At 48.6% G+C, this 26,021-nt stretch overlaps 1 protein-coding gene across 1 annotated transcript in view; it reads left to right on the top strand.

Moving 5' to 3' along the window:
- The first annotated feature begins 1,908 nt into the window (after window positions 1-1,908).
- Window positions 1,909-26,021, top strand: part of SAMM50 (SAMM50 sorting and assembly machinery component) — a 34,521-nt gene continuing 10,408 nt past the window's right edge. Inside the window, exons 1-12 of the mRNA XM_027593723.1 lie at window positions 1,909-2,079; window positions 6,484-6,594; window positions 8,946-9,047; window positions 11,607-11,694; window positions 13,639-13,745; window positions 14,420-14,550; window positions 14,788-14,875; window positions 17,292-17,420; window positions 17,923-17,994; window positions 18,799-18,885; window positions 21,467-21,537; window positions 24,096-24,163. Coding sequence (XP_027449524.1) covers window positions 2,059-2,079; window positions 6,484-6,594; window positions 8,946-9,047; window positions 11,607-11,694; window positions 13,639-13,745; window positions 14,420-14,550; window positions 14,788-14,875; window positions 17,292-17,420; window positions 17,923-17,994; window positions 18,799-18,885; window positions 21,467-21,537; window positions 24,096-24,163 — 1,075 coding nt within the window. The 5' untranslated portion in view covers window positions 1,909-2,058. The remainder of the gene's footprint in view (window positions 2,080-6,483; window positions 6,595-8,945; window positions 9,048-11,606; window positions 11,695-13,638; window positions 13,746-14,419; window positions 14,551-14,787; window positions 14,876-17,291; window positions 17,421-17,922; window positions 17,995-18,798; window positions 18,886-21,466; window positions 21,538-24,095; window positions 24,164-26,021) is intronic.

Here is a 26,021-nt window from a genome sequence, read left to right as displayed (position 1 = left end):
TGTAAGACAAGTTTTCTCAAAAGCTGGCGTCCTTGCAGGTCTCACTAGGTGATTTGATCAGTTAGGATAGGCTGGGTTATGTTGTATTTAACAAAGACTCCCCCAGAATATTTATTTCTCATACTATATGTCCACCAGACTTGGCTGGCCCAGCCTGAAACTGTCCTTCCATCTGGAGGGTCACTGATCACGGCAACAGGCAGAAAGGAATATGGTGCTCTAAGGTGGTCATCCAGACATACGTATCTCTTCTGCCTACAACCTGCTGACCAAAGCAAGTCACATGGATGCGGGCAGGAAAATACAACCCTACCTTTTGCCCAAAAGAGGAGCACCAGAATTACTGATGAACACCACTGAGGGCCAAAGAGCCTCAAAACCCCAAGTCTCTTGACCCAATCAATGAGTTCAAGAAAGTGAAACAGGTATAGGTACTGCAGGACTTCTCAGAGCCTTTAATATGTTAATATGCCTTTTGACTGTCAAGAGATGGTGTTTGAGGATGAAGCTGTGTTTCTGATGTGTCTTCCGTCACCTCGTCACCAGTGCCTTGTACCCAACAGACTCTCCCATATTTGGCTCAGGGCCCTTGTTACAATTTGCAGGTCAACCTCATGGCTTATCTTTGAGAAGACGCTTACTCGAGGGAATAACAAAGGAGAAAATACAGGAAGATCTAGTTTATTCAGTGTTTACAGTGAGCCAGGCACCATGCTTTATCGTCACATCTTCAGTATACCATCATGCCTTAGAAACTGCTATCATCCCCGTTTTACGGATGAGGGAATGGGAAGTGGCAGAAGGAATTCACAGCTTGTGTGATTTGTGCTTAAAATTTGCTGCTAGATTATCTTTGAAAATCTCCATCAAAGTTTTCACACCTAAAATCTGAGGTGGAGCTGGGGGGTGGTGAGACACCGAGACTCACTTTGGTGGTCAGGGGAAGGTTTCCTGAACCCCAGGAGCTGGAGGGGCAGATGGGTAGGTCAAGCTGCAAGGGGCGCAGTGAAGGAAGGACAGGGCCCTGGCAGATGCCTACTTGGACCCCCAGGGACACGGGAGGCTTGGGTGCTATTTAAATGGAAAAGGGTGTCAGGAACTCGGGGAGAGGGCGGGGTGGGGGGGTAGAAAAGGAGGTGAAATGATGCTCTGTTATCAGGAGGGAGTGGACACAGAATGCTGGCAGCCCCTCTTATTCTATCCCTTAGCTGTTTCTCACTGCATTTGTCACAACGTGTGACACGGGTTTTTTTTGGGGGGGGGGCTGTTTTCTCCACCCAAATGAAGCCCCGTGGCCGTCTTGTTCTCCGCCCCCAGTCCATCCCTTGGACCACCCTCGCTACTACTTACTGCCTGCAGCTCAGTGGACGATGGCCATTGATTGACCCACCGCCCACCGAGGGCCCTGCGATGTGGCCGGCGTTGTCACGCTCGCTCTGACTCCAATCCCGTGACGTGGTATGACCCTCACCTTCTCTTCACCAACGAGGGGCCAACCCTCGGGGCCTTCCGCGACTGTTAGGACCCGGGCGGCCAACAGGAGGGCAGCAGGTGCCAACCCGGATCTGTGCCGCCCCTGCGGCCGGGGGCGAGCCTTGGCGCTTCGCCGGGGCGTGGGGCTCGCACAGCACCCGCCGGGCCGGGGCGCCAGGAGGGCAGAGGGAGGGCCCTGGGTGAAGCCTTGGCGCACCCACCGACCGTCGGCTCTCTCCCGGGCGCGACTCCGGGGACCGGCTCCCAGAGGACCCTCACACTGAGCCGCGCCCCAAGCGCCGGCAGGGGCGCGGGCATCACTGGACGCTCTGCGTTTGCGCGGCCCACGGGGCTTCCCGGCGTCCGTGCGAACATCCGGATCACGGGTTCTTAAGGACCAATGAGCGGAAGCACCGTGAGCCAGGGGGCGGGGCATCATGGCTGCCGCCCGTGCGCCGCGTCCGGGGTCTTGTGGGTGTTACACTGACTGACAGCTGCGCTACCGCGGACCCGCCCTCTGCCCTCCGCAGCCGAGCCGGGGTCAGGTCCGGGGAGCTCTGCGAGGCGGCGGCGGGAGAGGGAGCCATGGGGACAGTGCATGCCCGGGTAAGAGGCCCAGCGACCGGCGGGCCGCGTGACTTTTGGGCGGGCGCCGCGGGGAGGCGCTCTCGCGACTGCGGCCGGGGTTCCCCCGGTAAAGGGGGCGCCGAGGACGGCGGGGCCTGGAGGCCTTGTGGGGGACGCCGCAAAGACGCTGCCGGCAGGTCCTGCAGACCTCCGGGCAGGAAACCGCTACCCCGCAGGGGGACGTGACTTGCCCAAGGTCACTCAGCGAGGCGGTGGTCCAGAAAGGACTCGCGAACTTTCCGTGGTGACCCCGAGCGGAGTAATAAGTTTTCCTCTCCGCGAGTTGACTTCTCTAGCCCCCGCCGTCTCAGGCGTCTCCCCCCGCTACCGGTCACCTTCTCCAGTCTCCCGCTCGGCCCCTGCTGGGGTCATGGTGGACCCCTAGAGCACCAGGTATCCTTTGAAGACCCAGATCCCTCTAGGACCCCTCCTTTCTCCTGCTTACGGTGCAGAGACAGAAGCTCTCCCCCTTTAGTTACGACTTTTAAAGTGGCGGCAGTAATAGCACTTACCAGTTGTGAGAGTTAAGACACAGTAGGTGAAAGTACTTACTTGGGTGCTTGGTGCGTCCTCCCTGCTTGCCAAACTGCTCTCCTTTGTCGTAATCTTAACTGAGGGCCAGAGAATGAATGGTTTGTCCAAGGTCACGCTTGTTAGAGCCTCCGAATGTTCCAAAACTCAGACCTCCTGAGTCCCAGGCCTCCGCATTACTTTTCTACTACAACATGGACTGTTTTCACTTGTCCTGCTCAGGAGTTTTCAGTCGTTTCCCGGTAGCTTCCCAAAGAATTGAGCACAGACCCCTCAGCTTGGCATGGGCAGTTGAACTTCACTCCGCTTCACAGATCATTCAAATGAAACACAGTAGCATTCCTTGGACTGTTCGTTGTCCAGCAGCTCCTCACTCACCCACCCCCAGGCCCATCATCAGCCATGGAAGTAGCCCCATCTTTTAGAGCTCAGTTCCGGTCACTTCCTACTTCAACCACCTCCTTATCTGCCTTCATTTGGATGTGCTGATAACTTCCTTGTTGTTTTTCCTCTGGTGCCCGTTTTAGCTCTGTTTGGATTTTTCTCTTACTCTTTTCCAGCCTCAGTTTGTAGATGTTACAGTAGGAGCTGGATCTTACTTGGTTTGCATCCCATGTAGCATCTTCAACAAAGTAGGCATTCATTCCGTTATTTCTGTAACATTTCCCATTGGTCTACTAGGTGCCCAGTATGGCTTCTTAGGGTTACAGAAAAAATACAACAAAAAAAGCCTTTGTTTTTATTGAACTCTTTTGGTGCTAAAATCGCTGCTTTGATTAATATGTTGGCAAAGAATATTCTTTAATTTGACCTTTCATCCCACTAGCCAGTGTTACTTGAATGCTTTGGTCAGGATTCACAGTAAGAAAACATTTTATATTTGCCATCTAGTACCCTCATGCATATGTGAAGCAAAAATTTTGTGAAACAGTATTTACCAGGAATATCTGTTATGTTTTCTTATATTTTCTATTTGATTTTAGCCTGTATCACTTTAAAGGTGCTGTTCATAACTCATTAAATTGATTGCATGTTCTATCCCTTCAGTTAGCGCTGCCTTGCACGGTACCTGGATCATGGTGTTCAAGAAAACTTGCTGGAGGCGCCTGGGTGGCTCAGTCGGTGAAGTATCTGCCTTCAGCTTAGGTCATGATCCAGGGTCTTGGAATGGAGCCCTAGTCAGGCTCCCTGCTCAGCGGGGGAGTCTGCTACTCCCTCTCCCTCTTCTGCCCTTCCCACCTTGTGCGCAAGTACAATCTCAAATCTCGAGTCTCAAATAAGTAAATAAATAAAATCTTTCTTTTTTTAAAAGAAAACTTGCCGACTGGTAGGCTGAGCTGATGAAAGGATAGAGCTAGATCCAAATATTTATTTTAATTCATTTCACCAAATACTGACCCGTACCTGCTCTTCCAGACACTGGAATATAAATTTATGAGGGTGAGGATCCTGTATGAGCTTGCCACATGATAGGTTCTTGATATTTGGTGAATGAATGAATCTCTATTAGTAAGGCCGTTATTTTAGGACATCAAACTTTGATGGAACTGTGAAATCATAAAGACATCATCTCTTAAAGTTTGAATTTCTTTTTTTTTTTAAGATTTTATTTATTTATTTACAGAGAGAGACACAGCGAGAGAGGAAACACAAGCAGGGAGAGTGGGAGAGGGAGAAGCAGGCTTCCCACGGAGCAGGGAGTCCGACGTGGGGCTCCATCCCAGGACCCTGGGATCATGACCTGAGCCGAAGGCGGACGCCCAACTGACTGAGCCACCCAGGCGCCCTAAAGTTTGAATTTCTGATTAAAGTATACAAGTGGGCATGACAGATCCTTAGTGAGCCTTATTTCATGCTTTGATATTTTAGGAACTGTAATGGAATCTTTTTAGTACCGTGGAATATAAACCTTGTGCCCGGACAAAGCATATTTGCTAAGCACTCAGGTCAAATAGAATGAATATGTGCTTATGTTACTAACCGTAGTATATACTCTGCATACCGACTTAGCACAAATTTAATATACTTTTTTACACTATGTAAACTTAAATGCAGGAAGCATATTCCTGAAATGGTGCAGGTTAAAAGTTACTTTTTAAAAAATTTGTTAATATTTTGAGAGATTAGTGATTCTTTTTTATAATATTACACCACAAAAATGAAAAGAGGATACAAAACAAATGATAAATTCTTTGCCCAGCATTATCTTCCCTATTTACTTATGTAAATATTCTGCTTTAACCACTGTGAAGCAAGGACCTGGTCTGTCTTGCTCACTGCTGCATCCCCAACTGTTAGCCCAGTGCTCGGCATGCAGTAGTATGAACTTCCAGTGTCAAGAGGTGTCCCAGCACAGGAGGGACTGATTCTGCCTGAGGAAGCCAGGGATGGCTCTCAGAGATGACATTTAAGGCAGATCATTTTAGGGAGGAAGTTGTGCTGCGCGGAGAGAATGAGGTGTGCACCAACGTGCATGTGAGGGTCAGGGAAATGGTGCAGGTTGAACTTGGAGTCGTAGGTGTGGGCCTTAGGGTGGGGTTCCTTGTGTGTCCTGCTAAGGAATCTAGTTGGATTCTATACCTCTAGGCACTCTCGAGGGCCATCACAATCTTTTAGAGCAGGAGTGGGAAAGAGGACACATCAGGTCATTACCTTTTCAGACAACCAGTGACATTATGGAGGAAATACTGATGAGTCTGTCGAGTGTATCTGGGGAAAGGGGAGAAGATCCCAGAGTCTCCATTGCTGCACATACTGCAGATGTCAAACACGTCTGTGCACTTCGAAAGCACTTACTTGCAGAGCACTGGTGGAGTAAGGAAGCAACCAGATACTGGTTAGGGCAGTTTTCCCCAAACTTGCATATTTGTACAATTGCCTGGTCCCACACTAGGCCTTCTGAATCCATTTCCAGGAGCGTCTGGGAATCCCTGTATTTAAGCAAGCATGTATGTAACATAATATCATACATGTGTTGTTATAAATTCTATTATGTTAACACATTCTCCCTGGAAGTACTGTACCAGCCACAGCCTCTGGAATCCTTATTCAGAAATTGCTTTAATGCTTTTGAGATGAGAGGTCAGTTCAGACTGTAGAAAGTGACTGTCTCCTGGCACATTTTATGAATAGTCTCAGTTTCTTTTAATGTGTGAATGAGGCTTTCAGGGTACAGAGAAATAGGTTTTAGTAATTTGATTTGTCATTATAGTTATCCTAGAACATATCCAATTTTGTTTTAAAAAATTAGAATACTTTCTAAAACGAAAAAGCAATTTTTTTCTTTTCTTTGGTTTTTTTTTTTTATTTGAGAGAGAGAGAGAGCGGGGGGAGGGGCAGAGGGAGAGGGAGAGAGAATCTTAAGCAGACACCCCGCTGAGAGCAGAACCCAACACCGGCCTCGATATCATGACCTGAGCCGAAATCAAGAGTTGGATGCTTAATCAGCTGAGCCACCCAGGTGCCCCTTTTGATAAATGTCTTTGTGGCACCTTATTTTTTAACTATTTTTTTTTCTTCAAGTGGGCCCTAAGTTGTATAGGCCCAGATAGCCATAGTCCCAGAGACCTCAGTTAATGATACCATCATCATAGGTTCATGCCTGCCCCTTTCAGTTATTTTTCATCTTTATTTTATTTATTTGTAATGCACTGGACACCAGGGAGGGAGCTCACAACCAATCCAGGACTTGTATATCAACAGTACTTACATCCGTCCTTTGCTTCCCAGCCTCCAGTCCACAGAGGGAAACACGGTACTGAGCTTGGGAGCACCATCTAAAGACAAAATGCAAAGATTTTTGTTTTTTTATGTAAGTTTATTATTTATCTGTGTTTTCTCCCTCCCTTTTAGAGTTTGGAGCCTCTTCCAGCTAATGGACCTGATTTCGGAGCGTTAGGAGAAGAGGCTGAGTTTGTTGAAGTTGAACCTGAAGCCAAACAGGAGATTCTTGAAAACAAAGATGTGAGTTTCTGCTGAAGGGCTTGATGCAGTTCCTGCCGGAGACATTTGCTTCCCCAGACCCCCAGGGAGACAGAAGGATTAACCTGTCTCATTGCCTTCATTTAAGAAGATCTGGTAGCCAACTACGTTTTAGAAAGGCTGGTGACTTTTAGAAAAGTAGTTTCTGGTTTTAGAGAAATCCGTTTATTTATGTGTGAAGCTTAATCAAACGTATTTTTGTATTTGAGTTATAAGAAAAAAACAAAGTATTTCAAGGACAAACTCAAATTATAATTAAGTTTATACTGTGTCCAGAAAAAAGAGTGATACTTTTCCTAAGCTTTGTTGCCTTTGAAATTTAAATCCAGCTGAAAGAAGTGTAAGCACATTTTCAGTGGTTGTGTAATTAAGAACTTCTGCAGTGTTCTGATTACTTTCAGATTTGCGTTTCCCTAATACTCCTTATTATCCCTGCTTTATTTTCTCTGTTACTCATTACCATCTACTGTACTATATTTGTTGCCTGTTTCTACCCTCGTTAGAAGGTAAGCTCCACTGAGTCAGGAATTTATGTCTTGTTCACTGCTGTATCTTCAGTGTTTAGAATAATACCTGGCTGTTAGGTGATTGGTGCATTGTTATTGAATGAATTAATTAAATAAGCTTTTACAGACAATAAGGTAAGAGGCTCTGAGCCAGCATTTATCATGTTTACTGAAATATGCACAAGCTCTCTAGCAAGATGCACAGTTCTTAAATTGGGGGTCACAGCATCAGCCAGGGGCCAGTGCTCTGGGAGCACGCTGGGAAGGCTATATGGGGGACCTCTGTGGCCTGCTTGGGTTTAGGACTGTCGTGGTCCTTGGTCATCCAGCTACAGAGACCTTGTAAGTCTCAGTCACAGGAAGTACAGGCAAAGGATAGGTTCAGGTAACCAGTTTTTTCAAAAGCCAGGAAAATAAATGAAGTCTGGAATTAAGAAGTATGGATCATTAAACTTGAAAAAAAAACCACCTTAGTTTAATTTTCAGACATTTGTCTTTAGCCTTGATGCCTACTCTCTTGTCCAGTATCATACTTAATAAATCGTATCCCTGCAAAAGAATGAAACTGGACCACTTTCTTACACCATACACAAAAAATAAACTCAAAATGGATTAAGGACCTAATTATGAGACCTGAAGCCATTAAAATCCTAGAATAGAGCACAGGCAGTGATTTCTCTGGCATCAGCCATAACAAATTTTTTCTAGATAGGTCCCCTGAAGCAAGAGAAATAAAAGTAAAAATAAGCTACTGGGACTGCATCTAAAAAGCTTCTGCATAGCGGAGGAAACAGTCAACAAACGTAAAAGCAGCCTGCTGAATGGGAGAAGTTATTTGCAAATGACATATCCATTAAAGGGTTAGTATCCAAAATACGTAAAGAACTTACACGACTCAACACCAAGAAAACAAATAATCCAATTAGAAAATGGGCAGAAGACATGAATAGACACTAATCCAAAGAAGACCCACAGATGGCCGGTGGACACATGAAAAGATGCTCCACATCACTCATCATCAGGGACATGCAAATCCAAACCACAATGAGATATCACTTCACACCTGTCACAGTGACTAAAATCAACAACACGGGAAACAACAGGTGTTGGCGAGGATTCGGAGAAAGGGGAGCCCTCGTGCACTGTTGGTGGGAGTGCAAACTGGTGAAGCCACTGTGGAAAAAATTAGAAATACCCTGTCATCCAGTAATTCCACTGCTGGCATTTCCCCAAAGAATATGAAAACTCTAATTTGAAATGATTGCACCCCGATGTTTGTTGCAGCATTATCTACAATAGCCAAACTACGGAAGCAGCCCAAGTGTCCATAGACTGATGAATGGATAAAGATGTGGTATAGATATATAATGGAGTGTTACTCAGTCATAAAAAAGAATGAAACCTTGCCATTTGCAATGACGTGGATGGAGCTGAGAGTATGATGCTGAGTGAAATAAGTCAGTGAGAGAAAGACAAATACCATATGATTTCACTCATGTAGAATTTAAGAAATAAAACAAACGGACAAAGAAAAAAAAGACAAACCAAGAAACAGATTCTTAACTACAGAGAACAAACTGGTGGTCACCAGAGGGGAGGCCGGTGGGGGGTAGAGGAAACAGGTGATGGGGATGAAGAGTACCTTATCCTGTTGAGCACGGTGTAATGTATAGAATTGTCGGATCACTAAATTGTACACCTGAAACTAATGGAACACTGTATGTCATCTACACTGGAATTAAACAAAAAACAAAAAAAGACCAGCATTTAAAACCTAAAAATAAAATAAAATAATAATAATAATCCATGTCCCTTCGTCACATTTAGGTGGTTGTTCAACATGTTCATTTTGATGGACTTGGAAGAACTAAAGATGATATCATCATATGTGAAATTGGAGATGTTTTTAAGGCGAAAAACCTTATTGAGGCAAGTAGTCTCCCTGCTTGGCATAGTTTCCATTCCCTTCTGAAGAACCTACAAATCTCCTGTCTCAAAGCCCCGAGCTCCCGCCCCAGCCTCTCCACTGATAACCTTGCCTCCTACCCTGAAGGGAGCCTCAGTGCCCCCAAGCCGAGCCCCCTACCCCTGTTCCCTGGGTGCCTCCCACAAACCTAACCTGTGTTTGCTTCTGCCCTTCCCTCCAGCCTCTCTTCCTGCAGAGGCTGGTGCCTACGTGTGTTCTTTGTAAGCACCAGCACTGTGATAGGAGTGGACCACGTTGCTTGCTGACTCCCTCCCTGGCTCCCCACTTAGCGCTCTAGCATGCTCTAGTGGGGTGGGTGCTCTGTCATTACCCACTCCTGCTGTCTCCTCGAGGCCCTTGCTCCATTTATCCACCATCTCCATCCTCTCCTTGGTCAGTGCCTTCCGTCCTTCTGCCCTTGGAGCCACGTTGGAGGCAGAGTCCCCACCAGCCTCCTGGAGGCCAGGTTCAGGCAGCCCCTGTCAATACCCACGTTCCTTGATCTTTAGACAGTGTTTGTCCGTTCTTACTTTAAAGAAAATTGCTATTTTTTTTTTTTAAGATTTTAGTTATTTATTTGACAGAGACACAGCAAGAGAGGGAACACAAGCATGGGGAGCGGGAGAGGGAGAAGCAGGCTTCCCGCGGAGCAGGGAGCCCAATGTAGGGCTCGATCCCAGGACCCTGGGATCATGACCTGAGCTGAAGGCAGACGCTTAATGACTGAGCCACCCAGGCGCCCCGAAAATTGCTATTTTTTTTTAAAAAGATTAATGTATAAGCACAATCTTAAAGAAGCATCAAACCATCTGGTGGTACGGAGGATACTGAACTGAAAGGTAGGCATTTCCCTCCCCTGCCAGCCCTGGTCTCGCTCCCCAGCAGTCACCGGGCTGGGGCTCCTGTACGGCGTGTGTTGTGCACATGTAGACACAATCCCCACATTTTCCTGCACCTTTCATTTTTGATACTATATGGAGATCTGTTCACATTAACACCTTTAAAATTCTTGCCCACCTGTCAGGTGAAATACCCTGTGTCCTTGTTTTCATTGGAGCTTTTTCCCAGTGAATGAGACTGAGCACCTCTCCCAGGTTTACCGGCCATTCACGTATTTTGTGAATTACCTGTTGGTGTCTCCCATTTCCCATTGGATTGCTAGGTTTTGTTAATTTACAAGGGCTCCTGGCATAGGACAGAAGTGATCTCTGTCACTGACACGAATACATTTCTCTTGTTCTGTTGTCTTTTGAGATTGTTTTTATCTTCCCTCTTTCTCAGCATTTTCTCTCCCCCTGATTTCCACGGATCCCACACTCTCCTGGGCTGCTTGCCCCTCTCCTCACGTTCACTTTAGGCTGCACTGTCAGCTTCTTTCCCTGTGACCGTCCTTACGTGTTGCTTTTCCATGAGGATTGTCAGCTGGGGGCTCTCAAGCACACCCCTGGTCTCACTACAGCCTGTGTGGTAGGGCCCCCCCACTTCTACTTCTTGCCAGGCCTCTGTGTTGAGCCTTAGCCTCGAATATGCACCTGCCTGCTAAGCATTTCCTCCTGGAATCGCCACAAACATCTCCAACCCTGTGTGGCTAGAGACGGAACTCATTGTCCCTTTCCCCCGAGCCCTGCTGGCCCTTCCTTCTTTGTCCCTGACTTCTCAGTGGTTTCTCTAATGGTACCAGAAGCGCTTAGCCCAGAGCGGAAAGTTGGTATAGCCTTCTCTCTCTCCTGCACTCCATCCAGTCAGTGACCGTCCTTGGGCTCCGCGTGTGACGTGTGTGTAGTCTGTCCTCCCCCAACACTGTGACCCATGCTCAACAGCTGCCCTCCCGGTCCCCAGGGCTGCTGTGAGCAGCTCCTCTTGCCTCCCTCCGCCCCTTTTTCTTTCTCCATGTTCATCCACACAATCAGTTTTGTCTCTCCTGAGGAAATTCTACCCTGTCTGTCCCCTGCTGGAAGCTCCAAAGTCAGTCCCCTCTTACCTGCAGGACAGGCTCTAAACTATGCGTATTATGAGTCCTGCTCTGCTCCCCGAGAGCCTTCCATGTCCTGCCCGTCTACTTCTGCCTGTCCCTCCAGCAGGAAAGCACTGCTGGCCTCAGAAGACACTGCTGTCAACATTGAAGAAAGAAAAAATAGCAGAACAGTGGTTAGAAAAGGCGAGCGACACGAAAAGTCACACAACATGGTATCGCTTGCACCAAACACAACCACCGTAACAACGGATCGTCATCCCTACGAGGAGTCCTGCCGGGCGGGGGTGCATTTTGACTAGTTTTTGTTTGTTTCTGTGAAAGGGATCGTGTCAATGCACCTGCTTTCTGTCCTCATTCGGGGTTTTCACTTCTGAACGGGGCTTTATTGTTGCTCCCTGAGTGCTTGTCCATCCCCTTCACGTGTCCAGTCTCCGTGGGGCTCCCTTCTCAGTGACTCAGCACCAGTGCTAAACCCCTCAGTGTGGTCAGATGGCCACCAGCTGCGTTTCTGTCCTAGAGGAAGACCTCTTTTTGTCTTCTCTCATAGGTGATGCGGAAATCTCATGAAGCCCGAGAAAAATTGCTTCGCCTAGGAATATTTAGACAAGTGGATGTTCTGATTGATACGTGTCAAGGTACCTGCTGGGGCGTAGTATTGCTCATTATCCCTCCCATCCATCGTGCAGGATCACAAAAGCTGAATGTGTGGCCAGACCTAGATAGCATCTGGAGGGTTATCAGGCAAAAAGGTCTTGGTAGTTCATGGTCCCAGGGGCATAATTGGAATTTTTTTTTCTTTTTTCTTTTTTTTTTATGTTAGGCTGAGGGAGGGCAGGTGAACTTTGAAGATACTGTCATCTGAACCGGTGGATGGTGCAGGCGTTCTAAGGAGGATCCCAAGGGAGGTCAGCCAGGCTTCATTCAGGATAGCCCAGCCCAACCGGTGTCCAAATGGGCTCTTGGCAGACAGGCTCCATCTAAATGTGTGCTTTCAGCAGGAGGGCACCAGGCCTCAGATTTCACTTTCAGTTTTTGCTCATTTGCTTGTTCGCTGCTTGACATCGCACAAGTCTGCCAGCTTAGTCAACATGTACCCTTTGATTGATGAGCACCTGCGGCAGGCAGGCCCTGTCCTGGGTACCAGGGAGAGGCCAGCAGCCAGCAAGGCATAGTCTCCTTCCGAAGGAGCTTCTGGGCCAGCAGAGCAGGGTCAGGGGCCTTGAGAGGGCACAGCCAGCCCTTCCTGCCCCCTCAGAGTAGTGACACAGCTGTACCCAGGCGAAGCTCTGTGGTAAGCACGTGTGTGCAGGATCCCGCTGAATCCTCACCACACCTAGGGAAGTGACTGGCGTTATTTTAGAAAAGATGTTTCCCAGCTAAGAAAACCAAGGCTTAGAGAGGTTTAACTTGCCCCAGGTCAGACAAGTGAGTGACAGAAGTGGCCCATCCACTACTCTGGGGTGCTTTTCTTGGGGGCACATCTGGTTGGCAGCATTTCACCTTAGCGCTCTCCTGCCTGCCGTCGACATGACATGCGTGTGGTCTGCGGGGGCACTTCTGTGGGGTGCTCCGTTCTGGCGGCGGTTAGCATTCCCTGGGAACTTGTGAGAAAGAATGGTTAGGGAAGTAAAGCCCTACATGATTCTGTGATGGGGGTGCCCGCCGTCATCCGTCTGTCAGACCCTGTAGAATGTACAGCAGCAAGGATGAACCGTGCACATCATGCTGTGGTTCCTACTGAAGTCTCGCTGTGGGTTTGTGACTCGTGACAAATGTTACCACACTAGTGAAAGATGATCGTGTGTTGGGGGAGGCTCTATGGGAACTCTCTATACTTTGTGCTCGATTTTTCTATAAACCTAAAGCCGCTCTAAACAGTAAAGCCTATTAATTAAATTTAAAAAACAATGGTGCCAAGGCTCTGGCCTGGGCTGAGTCTAGGTATCGAGGAGCCAGCATTGAGGCAGCTCAACTGCCCCGCCAGGGTTGTAGGGTCAGCCCTGCCTTCCTGTGAGAGACTCCCAGTCCTTTGCAGAGCTCAGCCTTGCCCCCCAGCACCCGGGGGCCTGTGGTGGGTGCCAGGGCAGCCGCCGCGGACTCGGGCCCTCATCATCCCACAGCCACCGCACCCATGGCTCACAGAAAGACAGGGACCGTCACCTCTTAACTTGTATTGAGTTTGTTGCTTCTCTTTTGGGGTTACTAGAGTCCCTCTTGTCACAGGAATTCTGTTTTAATGGCATTTGAATTGCTGCCTCAAGTATCCTCAAGGACTCCCTAGTAGGAGAAGAAATGCCCTTAGCAGATAGCATGCACTTAAGCAAATATCGCTGCTCGCAGTTCCCTCCTTGTAGCGTCTGACTTGTTTGATATCTTCTACCACAGGAACTAGATGCGGGTTTTTAGGTGCAAAGGTATATTGTGATTTTGTGGTGGAATGTTCTTGAGCTTTAAAATAGAGGGTGTGTTTGTCAAATGAAATGAACCTTCAAATGGCTTTTTGTCTTTTTTAGCAGTGGGCCTAAAATAAAACTGCATGTTCGAGCTGTCTTACTGTTCAATATTTTTTGTGTACATAGGTGATGATGCGCTTCCAAACGGGTTAGACGTTACCTTTGAAGTAACTGAATTAAGGAGATTAACGGGCAGTTATAACACCATGGTTGGGAACAACGAAGGCAGTATGGTACGATATACTTCCTACTAGCAGAACTTTCAATAATGAGCTTTTAAATGTGACTGTTCTCAAAACTGATGGTGCTTTCAAGACCCTGTCACACACCTTCATCTCTGTAGGCTAGCTGATGGTGTCTCACTGATGTTCCTAGAACTGATTATAGTATGTTTTACTTTTTCATTTAATTTAAATTCCAGTGGACACACAGTGTTAGCTGAGTTTCAAGTGTACAGGAGAGCGATTCACCACTTGCACACGTCACCCCGTGCTCATCACGACGAGTACCCTCCTCAGCCCCTCCCCTGTTTCACCCTATCTTGACTGCAGTATGTTTTAGATTGTTTGAAAACAATAGTAACATCAGTGGTTAATTAGGAGTGATTTGGAGAATGTTTGCATTAGGTTTCTTGTTCAAATTCCCCTGAATTCCCAGTCTGTACAGTTGATTTCCCTGGCTTTGCAGTCAGCAAGTGAGCCTGCCCCTTACCATCAGTCAGAAGCGGGGGTCATATCCACTCAGCAAGGGTACATTTTTAAAGAGTAAAAGCGGTTACAGAGGAAAGGCCAGATCTGTAGTCTGCGGTTTTGTCCTGGGTTTATGAGGCTCCCTTTGCCAGCAGAGTCTTTCTTAACGGTTACCCTTCCTTCCTTGTAAACCGCCGCTGATTTCCTCTTCCTCCTAGGTGCTTGGCCTCAAACTCCCTAATCTTCTAGGCCGTGCAGAAAAGGTGACTTTTCAGTTTTCCTATGGAACCAAAGAGACTTCGTACGGCCTGTCCTTCTTCAAACCACGGCCCGGAAACTTCGAGAGAAAGTAGGAAGCCAAACAGACCATTGAGTACAGTGGCCTGGTTATAAGTTAAAGTAGATGCATTGGTTGTGAACAGACACTTGGCTGAAGCAGCTCGCCCTTGTGTGGCCTGTCACAAGGGGCTTTAGCTTTGCTCCTGGCAGTGAGCCCCGCAAGTGTGTTTTTAGATCTATTGATTTAAATGTGTACAAGTTATCATCACTGTTTCTGCGTCTAAAGCTCTGTCCCATTGTCTCCTAGCTTCTCTGTAAACTTATATAAAGTTACTGGCCAGTTCCCTTGGAGCTCACTTCGGGAGACAGACAGAGGAGTGTCTGCCGAGTACAGCGTGAGTAGCCTCTCGTCCTTCCCTCTGCGCACTTGAGTGAGAACAAGGCCTATTTTGCTGATCGCTAGAGTCAGCAAGAGGGGGCGGACCAGGCCTGTCTGCGGTCTTGCACTTGGAGTGCAGGCCTCGTGGCCAGGGTCACCCTCTGCCCTTCACCCTGCTGTGGGTTGCTTCCTGGCTGGTGCCTTCCTGTGATGCCGTGTGTTTGTCCTTCCTCATGTGTGCTGAGGTCCATAGCTCTGGCAGCCAGCAAGGTCACTGTGGGTTACCGAAAGCTTTCCTCGCTGGTGGGCACTTACACGTACTTCTAGCCGGATCTGACGTAATGCAGCAGATGGAATTCCTGCCATTTGACCACCTTTTGGCTTTACAATGACCCTGCCCTCTCTCCCTTCCTTTCTACACCGTGCAGGCTCCCCTCCTGTTCCGGGCTCGGTTCATGAGGGAAGACTGGACACCCAACGTGAGCGTGGTCTGTAGGCTAGCGGCATGGCCTCACCTGGGAGCTGGTTAGAAATGCAAATTCCTGGGCCCCGCCTGCCCGCTGAACCAGCGTCTCGGGGAGGACGGCCGGCACGTTCTCTCCATCCGTGCCCTGGCAGCTCTGGTCCGGGACCTGTGCTGGAACCCTGTGGTTGGTGCCTTGAGGCACTGGAGACGCTGGCTGCTTGTACTCCTCAGCCTCGCGGGCAGACCAGGGGCACGAAGCCCCCAGCACGGAGGGGGGCCGGTGGCCCCTGGCTCGGGATGCGACGTGAGCGCTTGCAATTCCATGTTCAGTTCTCCATGTGGCCCTCTCTCCTCGTCTGCCGGGAGTAGCCCTCGGATGCCTTCCTGCCTTGGGTGGGGTGGGGGCGCCCAGCTGGCGCTGCCCTCCCAGCCCCTGTCCAGCAGCAGCTCTCCAGAGGCCACCGGAAGTGAGCCCTGGTGTGCGGGTTCCTCCCCATCTCTCTCCCGTGTGCCCCTTTTATCACTTTTTTCTAAGCCTTTTTTATTTATTTTATTTATTTTTTTAAAGATTTTATTTATTTGACAGAGAGAGACACAGCGAGAGAGGGAACACAAGCAGGGGGAGTGGGAGAGGGAGAAGCAGGCCTCGGGCTGAGCAGGGAGCCCGATGTGGGGCTCGATCCCAGAGCCCTGGGATCATGACCGGAGCTGAAGGCAGACGCTTAACGACTGAGCCACCCAGGTGTCCCTCTAAGCCTTTTTTAAAGAGCAGATTCTTAGGAGACTTAGACATAGCTGGTTTAGCCCCAGGGCATAGCAGGGGTGAAGGCCGTCTCTGTTGGGTGAGGCCGTGGGAGAAGTGCATAGCGGAGGGGCCAGGGGAATGGGAGGGACAGAGGACTGGGAGCTGGCGGCCCTGGGCTTGACAGATGAGCTCCTGGAGGAAAAGGGCACCATCTGGCCCCTGCCTCATCCTCCTGACCATGAACACAGAGACATAGACGTGTCTCCTCTGGGTGGTCGTGTTTCTCTTGTTAGGAGCTGCCTTATGAGGCAGGAAGGAATGATTTAGGCCGGCCGTGCACCTTCCTCCGGCATTTGGGGGAGTAGCTGGGTCTCATGTGGCCCTACGTGAATGGCCCTACGGAAATGGCAGGTGGGCAAGGCTGCCCTGGATCCTGGCTGCTTGATACCATGCCTTGTGGATGCTCGATGAGAACCGGAGTTGAGATGGGTGGCCCCGAGTTCTCACCCTGGGAGCCAGACCTGAGGGCTACGGGGAATGCCTAGTGAAAGACTGCTCCAGGAATGTGAAGTGACGTGGCTTACTTGCAGGAGTCACATCATCGTCACACTGCCTGAGGCCACTAGACAGTGTTCACTGTTCCAGAGCAGCCTGGGTGTCTCTCTGTGATGGGGACCTGAGATGGGCGGGCCTGACTTTGGGCCCAGAGGGTCGGGGCAAGAGGCAGGTGCCGCTTGCCCGGGGGTCACGTGGCTCAGGCCTCTGGCTGCAGGAAGGATGCTCTTCACTCGTGAGCACCTTCATCTCCTCCCTCTTCCCCGGGGCCTGATGTGGGTCTCCGGCCGTCACCCATCCTGGCTTTGGATCGGGGACTGGGCCAGGTGGGGCAAGCGTCAGGTCATAGAGCCTGGAAAACAGCCTGTGGGTTACCAAGCTGGGCGAGGGGTGTGGCTTTCTCACAGGTCACCTGTCCCCTTGCCCGGAGCACAGTCCTGCTGCTTTGAGCAGGATGGCAGCTTTCTCCCCTTCTCCCGCCTTCCCTTCTCTTCCCCCCTCCCACCCACCATAAAAACAACAACAACAACAACAAAACAAAACACGTATCTTAGGTGTTTAATTGGAATGAGATTTCTGTGCCTCGTTCTGAGGCCTGACTGGGGATGACTCCCCATGGGTACAGCACAGAAAGTCTTATCGTGCCCCCCCGCCATGTCCTTGCAGTTTCCCATATGGAAGACCAACCACACTGTCAAGTGGGAAGGTGTGTGGCGGGAGCTGGGCTGCCTCTCGAGGACAGCGTCCTTCGCTGTCCGGAAGGAAAGTGGGCACTCGCTGAAATCATCCCTTTCGGTAAGGGCTTTCTTCGTTTGACTACGTTTTTAGATGCATTGGGAGAATAGCCTTTGCAAGCAATGGGACAGACCGTAAAGGGTCACGGGTTGGGTGGCCACTGGCGGCTTTGTGAGTTTCTGGGCCTTCGCCCCGAATTACTCTGCTGAAGCATCGTCAGTGGAGATGGGAAGGTGTGCCTGGGAGCCTACTGTGGGATGTGCTTGAAAGCTGGCCGGGTTCACTTAGGTCAGAGTCAAGCTCCTTGAGAGGATGGGCCCAGCGACAAGTCGGCATCTCCCAGCTGGTGACCATGAATTGTCTGCTCCACCCTCTCTTGTCCCCTCACCTGTGAATTAGGGACCAGGAGCTGCCTTCCCAGAGGGCTTTTCTGAAGGTGAAGTGATGGGATAGGGCAAGGGGCTGGGCACGGCGCACAGCCTGTAGTCAGCACTCAGGAAGTGTGCCTTCTTACTTGACATGCTTGCTTGCAGTGAAATACTGAGATGCACGTTTCTTTCAGCATACAATGGTCGTCGATTCACGGAACTCCTCCATCTTGCCCAGAAGAGGTGCTCTGCTGAAAGTTAACCAGGTAGTATTCCTTCACCTGCGTGCGAGCTGCTGGCTTGGTGACCTGGGAGGGGAGAGAGTCCTGCCCAGTAGGCACATTCTCTATATTGAACGCTTTCCTTCAATTATGGAGATTGTTCTAGAATGGCTTTCAGGGGTGTCAGTCTCATGTGAGGGTCCCAGCTCTGGAACTGCTCCATGTAGTGCAGTGTTCTGCCCCCACAGAGCGGAGGGGAGGTAAAGTTCTGGCCTCTGGGGTGGGGTCACTCACTAGGCAGGGAGGAAAGTTGAGACTTGGCTGAGCGAATCTCCTGGTCACCAGTAAGAGACCACCTCAAGGCAGAGAGGGTAACTCCGGCACCTGAGGGTCCCTGGGGTGGATGGTGACAGGGGGCACCCTGTTGCTATGTCTGCTCGATCTTCAGGATCAGAGGACCGACGAGAAATCAGATCTTTACATCAAATGTGGCCAATTGTGCAAGATTGGCTAATTATGTTTTTTCAAACACCAAGTAGGCCAAGCCATATCACGCAGCAGAAGGTTCCCGTGGCCAGTGTTTCTCCCCACGTACAGGAGTCACATAACATAACATATTCTGCGTAGTCAGTATGTTTGAGGATTCTGTATTATGTCAGTCCCCCGGTACCATCTAGAAGAACTAGAATAATAGCTAGAATGGAGCTTCTAGGGAACAGACAGAAGCGATCTGCCTTTTTTTAAAAATACAAAACAACAAAAGTAAATAGTACTTGGAGTGACATGGTTTTGGAGCTGGTGTAGTGAGTCCGTTTGCTCTATTTTGACATGCGGATCCTTCGCCAACAGGAGCTGGCCGGCTACACCGGAGGGGACGTGAGCTTCATAAAAGAAGATTTCGAGCTTCAGTTGAATAAACAACTTTTATTTGATTCAGTGAGTATCCAGCCAGACTGTTCACCTGTATTTTTATCCCTTGTTTTTGGAAACTCAATTCCTGGATAGTAAAAGCATCATCCAGAGAGGAAGCCCAGAACATTAGTGCTTGCAACTCAAGTGCTCGATCTTTTCAGTTTAGCTGGAATCGAGGATCCTCTGGGGAGAAGTGATCGTTTCTCTCTTTAAGAGGAACCTGTCAGTCATTTTATGTGGGACCCCAGGAGAGCCCCTTCCCCAGTTTGTCAGCTTGGGGCCATCATGGAAACATGTCTGGAGGGCAGAGGAATGCGCGCCCTTTCCCTCTGAAGTCCCTTCCAAAGAAATTCCAAGGCTTCACCTTATTTTGCTGAGTCTGCCGGGCTCTGGGCACTTCCAGGAATTTCTTTTTAAACCTTTAATCCAGTTTGGTTTGGTTTCTCCTGATTTGCTCAGGAATGACGAGTAAGTGACCTGATTCTGACCGAGGCAGAGGAGCCCCTCGGCTCGTTCTCCAGGCCTCCCAGAGCCGGGGAGACGGGACAGCTCTCTGCCCCCCTGTGACACACACGCCGCCTCTGCCCTTCACCACCGCCAAACTCGGGGCGAGGAGTGAGCTTTCATGAGATGGTACGCGTGTCTACTTCTGCAGTCACTTACCACTGCCCCCAGTCAGGCCTGGCGTCATCGCTCCTTGCATGTAGTTCCTGCCTTTCCCCTGCCGCTGCTGGTCCGGAGGCCCCGCATTGTCCAGTCGGCGAGCTCCTCCCAGTCCCCTCCCCGGCCCTCGCCACTGCACTTGACGCTGTCCTCACTGGACTCCATCATGACTGTGTCCTCCTTCCACGTGTCCGCTTCCTCTTTGCGGGGTCCTTTCGAGGCTTGCCGCACTCCCGCCTTGCGAGTGTCTCCCCTAGATTCTCGTGGGGGGTGTCCTGCACTGCCACTGTCCCCAGAGGATCTCGTCCCGCCCGTGTGCTCGGCGCAGCTCTCCTTCTTGGTGCCAGAGTCACGTGCTGCCGGGCGTTTCCACTCTGTTCCTCGGTGACACTTCAAATTCAGCGTGTCTGAAACCAGCTATTACTTCCCTCCTAGATCTATACCCTGCACCCGGGCTCCCAGTTCCACTGGCTTGCACAGCTGTTGACCCAGCTGCCCTTGACCTCCCTAACTGCTCGGAGGAGTCCTCAGCCTGAAGGCCACTGAGCACCCAGCCCTGCCTCTTCTGCCTGCTCAGTGTCACCCAGATCCCATGCTGCGCTTTCGCACCTTGGTTGTGATGTCCCTTTCTGATGAATGTCTGCTCCCCCTTCTCCTCCTCCACACCGCAGACATGCTGGTCTTTCTGAAACGCGAGCCTTAACAATCCCGCTCTCCCTCGTGAGGTTGGTACTGTTGGCGTCGCACACAGTCTCTCTCCCCCTCTCCCTGTGCTCTGGTTCTGCTAAACTCCTTCTCGTTTCCCGAAAGGACTAGGCTCTCTTACTTCCAGGCACTTGTACTTTGTCCTCTGCTGGCTGTAGGTCCCTTCTTTCAGCTGTTCACTGGGCCCTTGTTACCTGCCTTTTTAAAACTTTAGCATCGACCTATCTCCTGTAGAACTCCTCTGGCCTCCAGATCACGATCGGAGTTCCTGCACTGTGCATTCGGTTCCTATGCCTCTCTCTGGGTACTGCTCATGATGTACCCACTCACCTCCCCATCCGCCCTCCACATCTCTGTCGGCTGCCCAGCACTGCCTGGGCCTTAACAGTACCTCGCCAGGTAAAACACTATTCTCACTCCCTCACATTCTAGTGAAGGGAGACCCACAAGCAAGCACGTGTGTATACAGTTTAGCAGGTGGCAAGTGTTACGAAGAATTATAAAACAGAGTAAAGAGAAAGTGGCCCAAAGGGGGTGCGGTCTATTGAAGATAGTCCGGGAAAGCATCTTGGATGAGGCAGTGCAGCCCAGAACCAAGCCAGGGAGCCAGCTGTAGGCTCTCTGGGCAGGAGCTACAGCATGTTCCTGGACGAGCCAGGGGCTGCCGTGACCAGACAGGGTGAGGAGGAGGGGCAACACAGGGAGGGCAGGGGTTGGACCAGATGGTAGAGGGCTTTGGGCCCCTTGTTGAAACTAGTTTCTGTTTGGAGGGAGGCCCAGTGTGGCATCACTATCAAGGCAAGTGGGGGCTCCTGTAGGGCAGCAGGAAGGACTGCTGGCCGCTCTCCGGCTCTGCTAGGGTCTGGGGCCGAAGTGAAGGCGCTGCTGCCCCCTGGCCGAACAGTGTGCGTCTGCCACCGGGCTCAGCCTCACCCCGCGTGGAAGCGGGGGGCTGCCCTGTGCTGGAACGGAAGCCAAGAAAGCCCTGCCTTGCTCGGGCGTTGGGCTTGGTGTGTGCTCATGTTTGCTGTGTCTTCATGTGAAATTTGAAGTTGCAGGTTTTAAAAGTATCCACAAAACCCCATCAACTGTAGCTCTTCAGCTACACAGTCAGACGTTCCCAGTCTGTAGCCCCTGCGCCCTGCCCAGAGCTCCGCACAGCGCGGCGGGCAGCTGCTGATGCTCATTGCGGGGAAGGAGTGCCAAAGAACACGGCTCCCTGCTTGTGTTTCCACAGGTTTTCTCAGCGTCTCTCTGGGGTGGGATGCTGGTGCCCATTGGCGATAAACCATCAAGTATCGCGGACAGGTAAGGAATAACGAGTGAGTGACTTGCCGATGCTTTCCTTTGGCTCTTTTTGGTTGGTTCCTTGTAAGTTATTTTAGAGAAGCTTAACTGTTTAGGAGAGCCAATATTTCAAATTTCACTTTAGTTTTTATGTTTTAGGTAACTTCAAAATATCCAATATACTTCATACTAACATGTTTTGCTTTTTTGAGGGGGAGGGAATTAACTTCATAATATGAAAAATCTTAACATTCCCTTTTCAGCATGAAAGAATACAGTTCATTCGCATCGCAGAAATACAGAGAAACATTTAAGGAAGTAAAAAAAAAAAATCCTGCTCAATGATAAGCAGAGTTAACATTTGGGAGTATTTCCTTTGAGTCTGTTACTTATGGATGTGTGCTTTTGTGCGTGTATATACATGTAAATTTATATACACGTCTGTATTAAGTTGTTGATATACTGTAGTTTGCATACACTTTTGTGTTCTCTTTGCTTTGGTTTTTTAATTTTCTAAAATTCTGTTTTAAAGATTTTATTTTTAAAGTAATCTCTACACCCAGTGTGGGGCTTGAACCCACAAACCTTAGATCAAGAGTCACATGCTCCACCCGCTGAGCCATCCAGGCGCCCCTGTGTTCTCCCCTAAAATGTTTTTAAAAAATACAGAGTAAACCCATTCACCAAGTCATGAGAAATGGTTCAAGAGCTGCATTTTAATTTTTCATTATTTGCATCTAAGTAACCCTGTAAACGTGACTCTGTAAAGGTTTGTTCATTTTATTTTCTGAGGAGAGATTCCTAAATGTGGAAGTACTGTCTCAAAAGAATATGAACATTTTTTAAAGCTTATCAAGAATGTTGCTGGAGACTGCTTTTTAGAAAACTTATAGCAATTTATACTCCTATCAGCAGAGTATGAAATCGTGCTTGTTGGCTTTGAAATGCTAATAATTGTTCTTGAGGGCAAGAAACTTTTTTTTTTTAACCTTGCATTAGTTAAAATGTTTTAGTTTAAACTAGTTTAGCCTAGTTTATGGGAGACAGTTTGGAAGTGTAAAAATTTTTAATTTGTAAGCTCTAGGACCTATCACTTTCATCTCTCTGAATTTAATTTGCAGAAATACGTTTATAAATGTACAGAGATTTATGTACAAGGATGTCCATTGTAGCATTGTTGAGAATAGCAAAAATTTGAAAACTGCCAGTATAGAAATTACTAAATTCAAATACAGGCATTCTGAAAAGACTGTAATGATGAAAAAGAATGAGGTAGATGTCTACAAGTTCAAATTGTCATGCGCTCACATTGAGCAGATTGCTCTCGAATCAGGGCAGAAGCTCCCGTGTGCACATCTGTGTTTGCATGGATAGCACCAGGGGTCTAGAAGGTCAGCCACCAACCCAGTGATAGCAGACAGCTCTGGAGATCAGAATGTGGTGGGCGGGGGTTGGGGGGTTGGGGGAGAGGACTTCTTGCTTTTTGTGCTTCCTGGATCATTTTAATTATTTCCAAAGAGTATGTGTGATTTATCATTTTTTAAAAAAAGTAAATGGAGCTTGCTCTTTGTTTCCGTAATGTTAATGGGGCATTCAGAAAGGCGTTGCTTAGAAATCCCAAATGTCAAAACCACATTTATAGACTTTTAAACTCAAGTTCAAATGAATACATTCATTGAGGCTTTATGTGGTAGGAAAATGGGAGAGACCGCGCCCTTTTCCCTCTGCACTGTTCCAGGCGTGTGGACTGCTCCTCGCAGCCGGCTGTGGCTTCGTGGGTCGGCAGGGGCAGGGGGGCAGGGACAGCTGCTGGCCTTGTGCGGCCCCACTGTAAGGATTACACACCACTCCCCTCGTCATTTTCCTTCATTATCCTGTACTCAGCATGGCCTAGAGTTGGCTTCTGATAAGGTGTTAGGTTTCCCAGCAAGTGGATGGGGTTTCTAAGTAATTTTTAATTCACGCCTTTAATTTTGTTCAGAGAGCATTCTAGAGAGTGTGGTAACCCAGTCTATTAGGAATACGAGAGGAATTCATTTTTTTAAATGTAATAATTTTTTTCTAATTATACAATCAGTGTAGAAAATACAAAAAAAATTCAGAGTAACAATAATTCTATTTTGGTCTTTTTTTCTAGTATTTTCCTCTTTTTGTAAAATTGAGCTCATACTGTTACATAATTTTTATCTTGCCTTTTTTTTAACTTAACATTGCATGTGAACACATAGGAGGCTGTTTTGCAACAGAGCTGTTACATAATGAATTCTCATGGACAGCAGATAATTCCTGTATAACGGACAGTCCCCATGTCCTTCTTTTCTAAAGAAGGGTGTTTAGTTGTGCCTTTTATCTCACTTACATCCCCAGAAGTTTGAAGTGTTTAGATTTTGGTTTAGATTTTTATGAAAGTCACCGTACTCCAGTGCATCCTCCCGATTCTTAAAAGTTTTGCCGTGGGACAGTGTCGGTGACAATCCAGTGCCAAACGTGAGCCTCACTTGTGTGTTTTCTGCACTTTCACTGTATTTTGTAGGTTTCCACCTGGTGGTTTTCTTCTGACATCTGCCATTCTGTTGTAGGTTTTACCTCGGAGGACCAACCAGTGTGCGTGGGTTCAGCATGCATAGCGTTGGGCCGCAGAGTGAAGGTGAGTCTTTCCCTGTAAGACCGCCAAGGCAAGATTAGGGTCACATCTCATTTGTGAAAGCATGTACACTAGACCCTTGAACAACGGAGCGGGGAGGAGGTTAGGGACGCCTCCCAGAAGCCTCACCAGTAACATAAACAGTTTAACACCAGTTTTGTAGGTTGAATGTATCATACTGTATTCTTATGATGAGGTGAGCTGGAGAAGAAGAATGTGTTCTTAAAAAAATCATAAGGAGAAAACACATTTACAGAACCGTACTGATGGAAAATTCGCGTGTAAGTGGGCTTGCCCGGTTCACAGCCTCCTGTTCAAGGGTAACTATGCTTGTTTCAGTTACCACAGTAATAGATGTTCGAATTTCACCGCCCCGGAATTAGCACCTAACACAGCATTTATCACACAGCAGGCACGGACAGATACATACCTGTTGAGGGAACTGTAGAAAAATGAGACAATGTATCTAAGCAAAAAATGCTGGGCACATCTTGCTGCCCAGCGCTGATGCGAGGATCCATGGGAGTGTTTGTTGTTTCAGCAAAGCCCGCCTCCGAGCTCACGTTTGGTCTGTTTACCTGCTGTGTCCTCATCTGCTGCTTCTCCCACTGCCCTCAGTCACGCAAGCGAAGAAGATTTTTCTAGGAATGAGTGCTTCATCGTTTTTAACGACAGTTTATTTCATCTTCTTCACCTACTGTAACTTGGCTAAATTAATAGACTGGTTGTGAGAGCAGTTTTAGGTGTACAGAAAAAGCTGGGCTGCAAGCACCGAGTTTCCGGGCACACTGCCCTAGTGTCGTCGTCGATCGGCGTCTTGCGTTAGTGAGGGGCGCTGGTTGCAGTTGTGAGCCAGTATTGGGGCATTATTACAAACCGTATCCCACAATTCATGCTCGGGCTCCCTCTGTGCTCTGCGGTTCCGTGGGGTCTGGCATATGCATGTGGCCCGGACCTACCATTCCAGTGCCCTCCAAACTCCCTGCGCTCTGCCTCCCTCCCTCCCCCGAGCTCTGCCTGACAACCCCGAGCTGCGTCCTCTCTCCCCGGTCCTGCCTTTTCCAGAGTATCACATAGTCAGAACCCGACGGCATGCGCACCTTTCAGCCTGGCCTCTCTGAGCAACACGGATGTAAGGTTCCTCCTTACCTGTCAGCACGGTGGCTCATGTTTCTATATCGCTGAACAGTATTCCGTCATGTGACTGGTGCTGCTGTCTGCTTATCCATACGCCTCCTAGGGAAGGACGTCTTGGTTGTGGACATACAATTTTTGGCAGTCATGAGTAAAGCTGATAAAACATTCATGTGCAGGTTTTTGTTTGGACGTAAAGTTTCAAACTCATTGGGGGAATCAGCAATTAGAGCAGTTGCTGGATCGTATGATAAAGTTGTATCATCTTTGTAGGAGAGTGCCAGGCCATCTTCCAAAAAGGCCGTACTGTTGTGCATCCCTGCCAGCAGTGGATCGGAGAGAGAAAACTGTCATTTTCCACGGCTGCGTATTTCATCTTGTTGCCAAAGTGGCATTTCTTAAACCAAATTCCAAGTGTCAGACGTCTAGGCTTTCTTTTTTCTATGATTAGAAAATAGTATATCTGTGAATAACCTAATGAGTCTTTGTGCTCATCTCTGAATTTTACTTTATAATGTAACATTCTAGGTGTAGAATCCCTAGATCAAAGGATTTTGAACATTTTGAAGCTTTATGTTGCCCTCTGGAAAGCCTGTTTCAATCATTCCTGTTTCCTGGATCACTCTCTGATACTTGACATTCTATCCGAGGCATTTCCACATGTTTTTAAAATCTTCAAAAACATCATTTAAATGTTTCCACACCATTCCATTATAAAATATTCTGT

The sequence above is a fragment of the Zalophus californianus genome, chromosome 9, assembly GCF_009762305.2.
Source record: "Zalophus californianus isolate mZalCal1 chromosome 9, mZalCal1.pri.v2, whole genome shotgun sequence".
Classification (NCBI taxonomy): domain Eukaryota; kingdom Metazoa; phylum Chordata; class Mammalia; order Carnivora; family Otariidae; genus Zalophus; species Zalophus californianus.
This window is presented reverse-complemented; position numbering and strand designations above follow the sequence as displayed.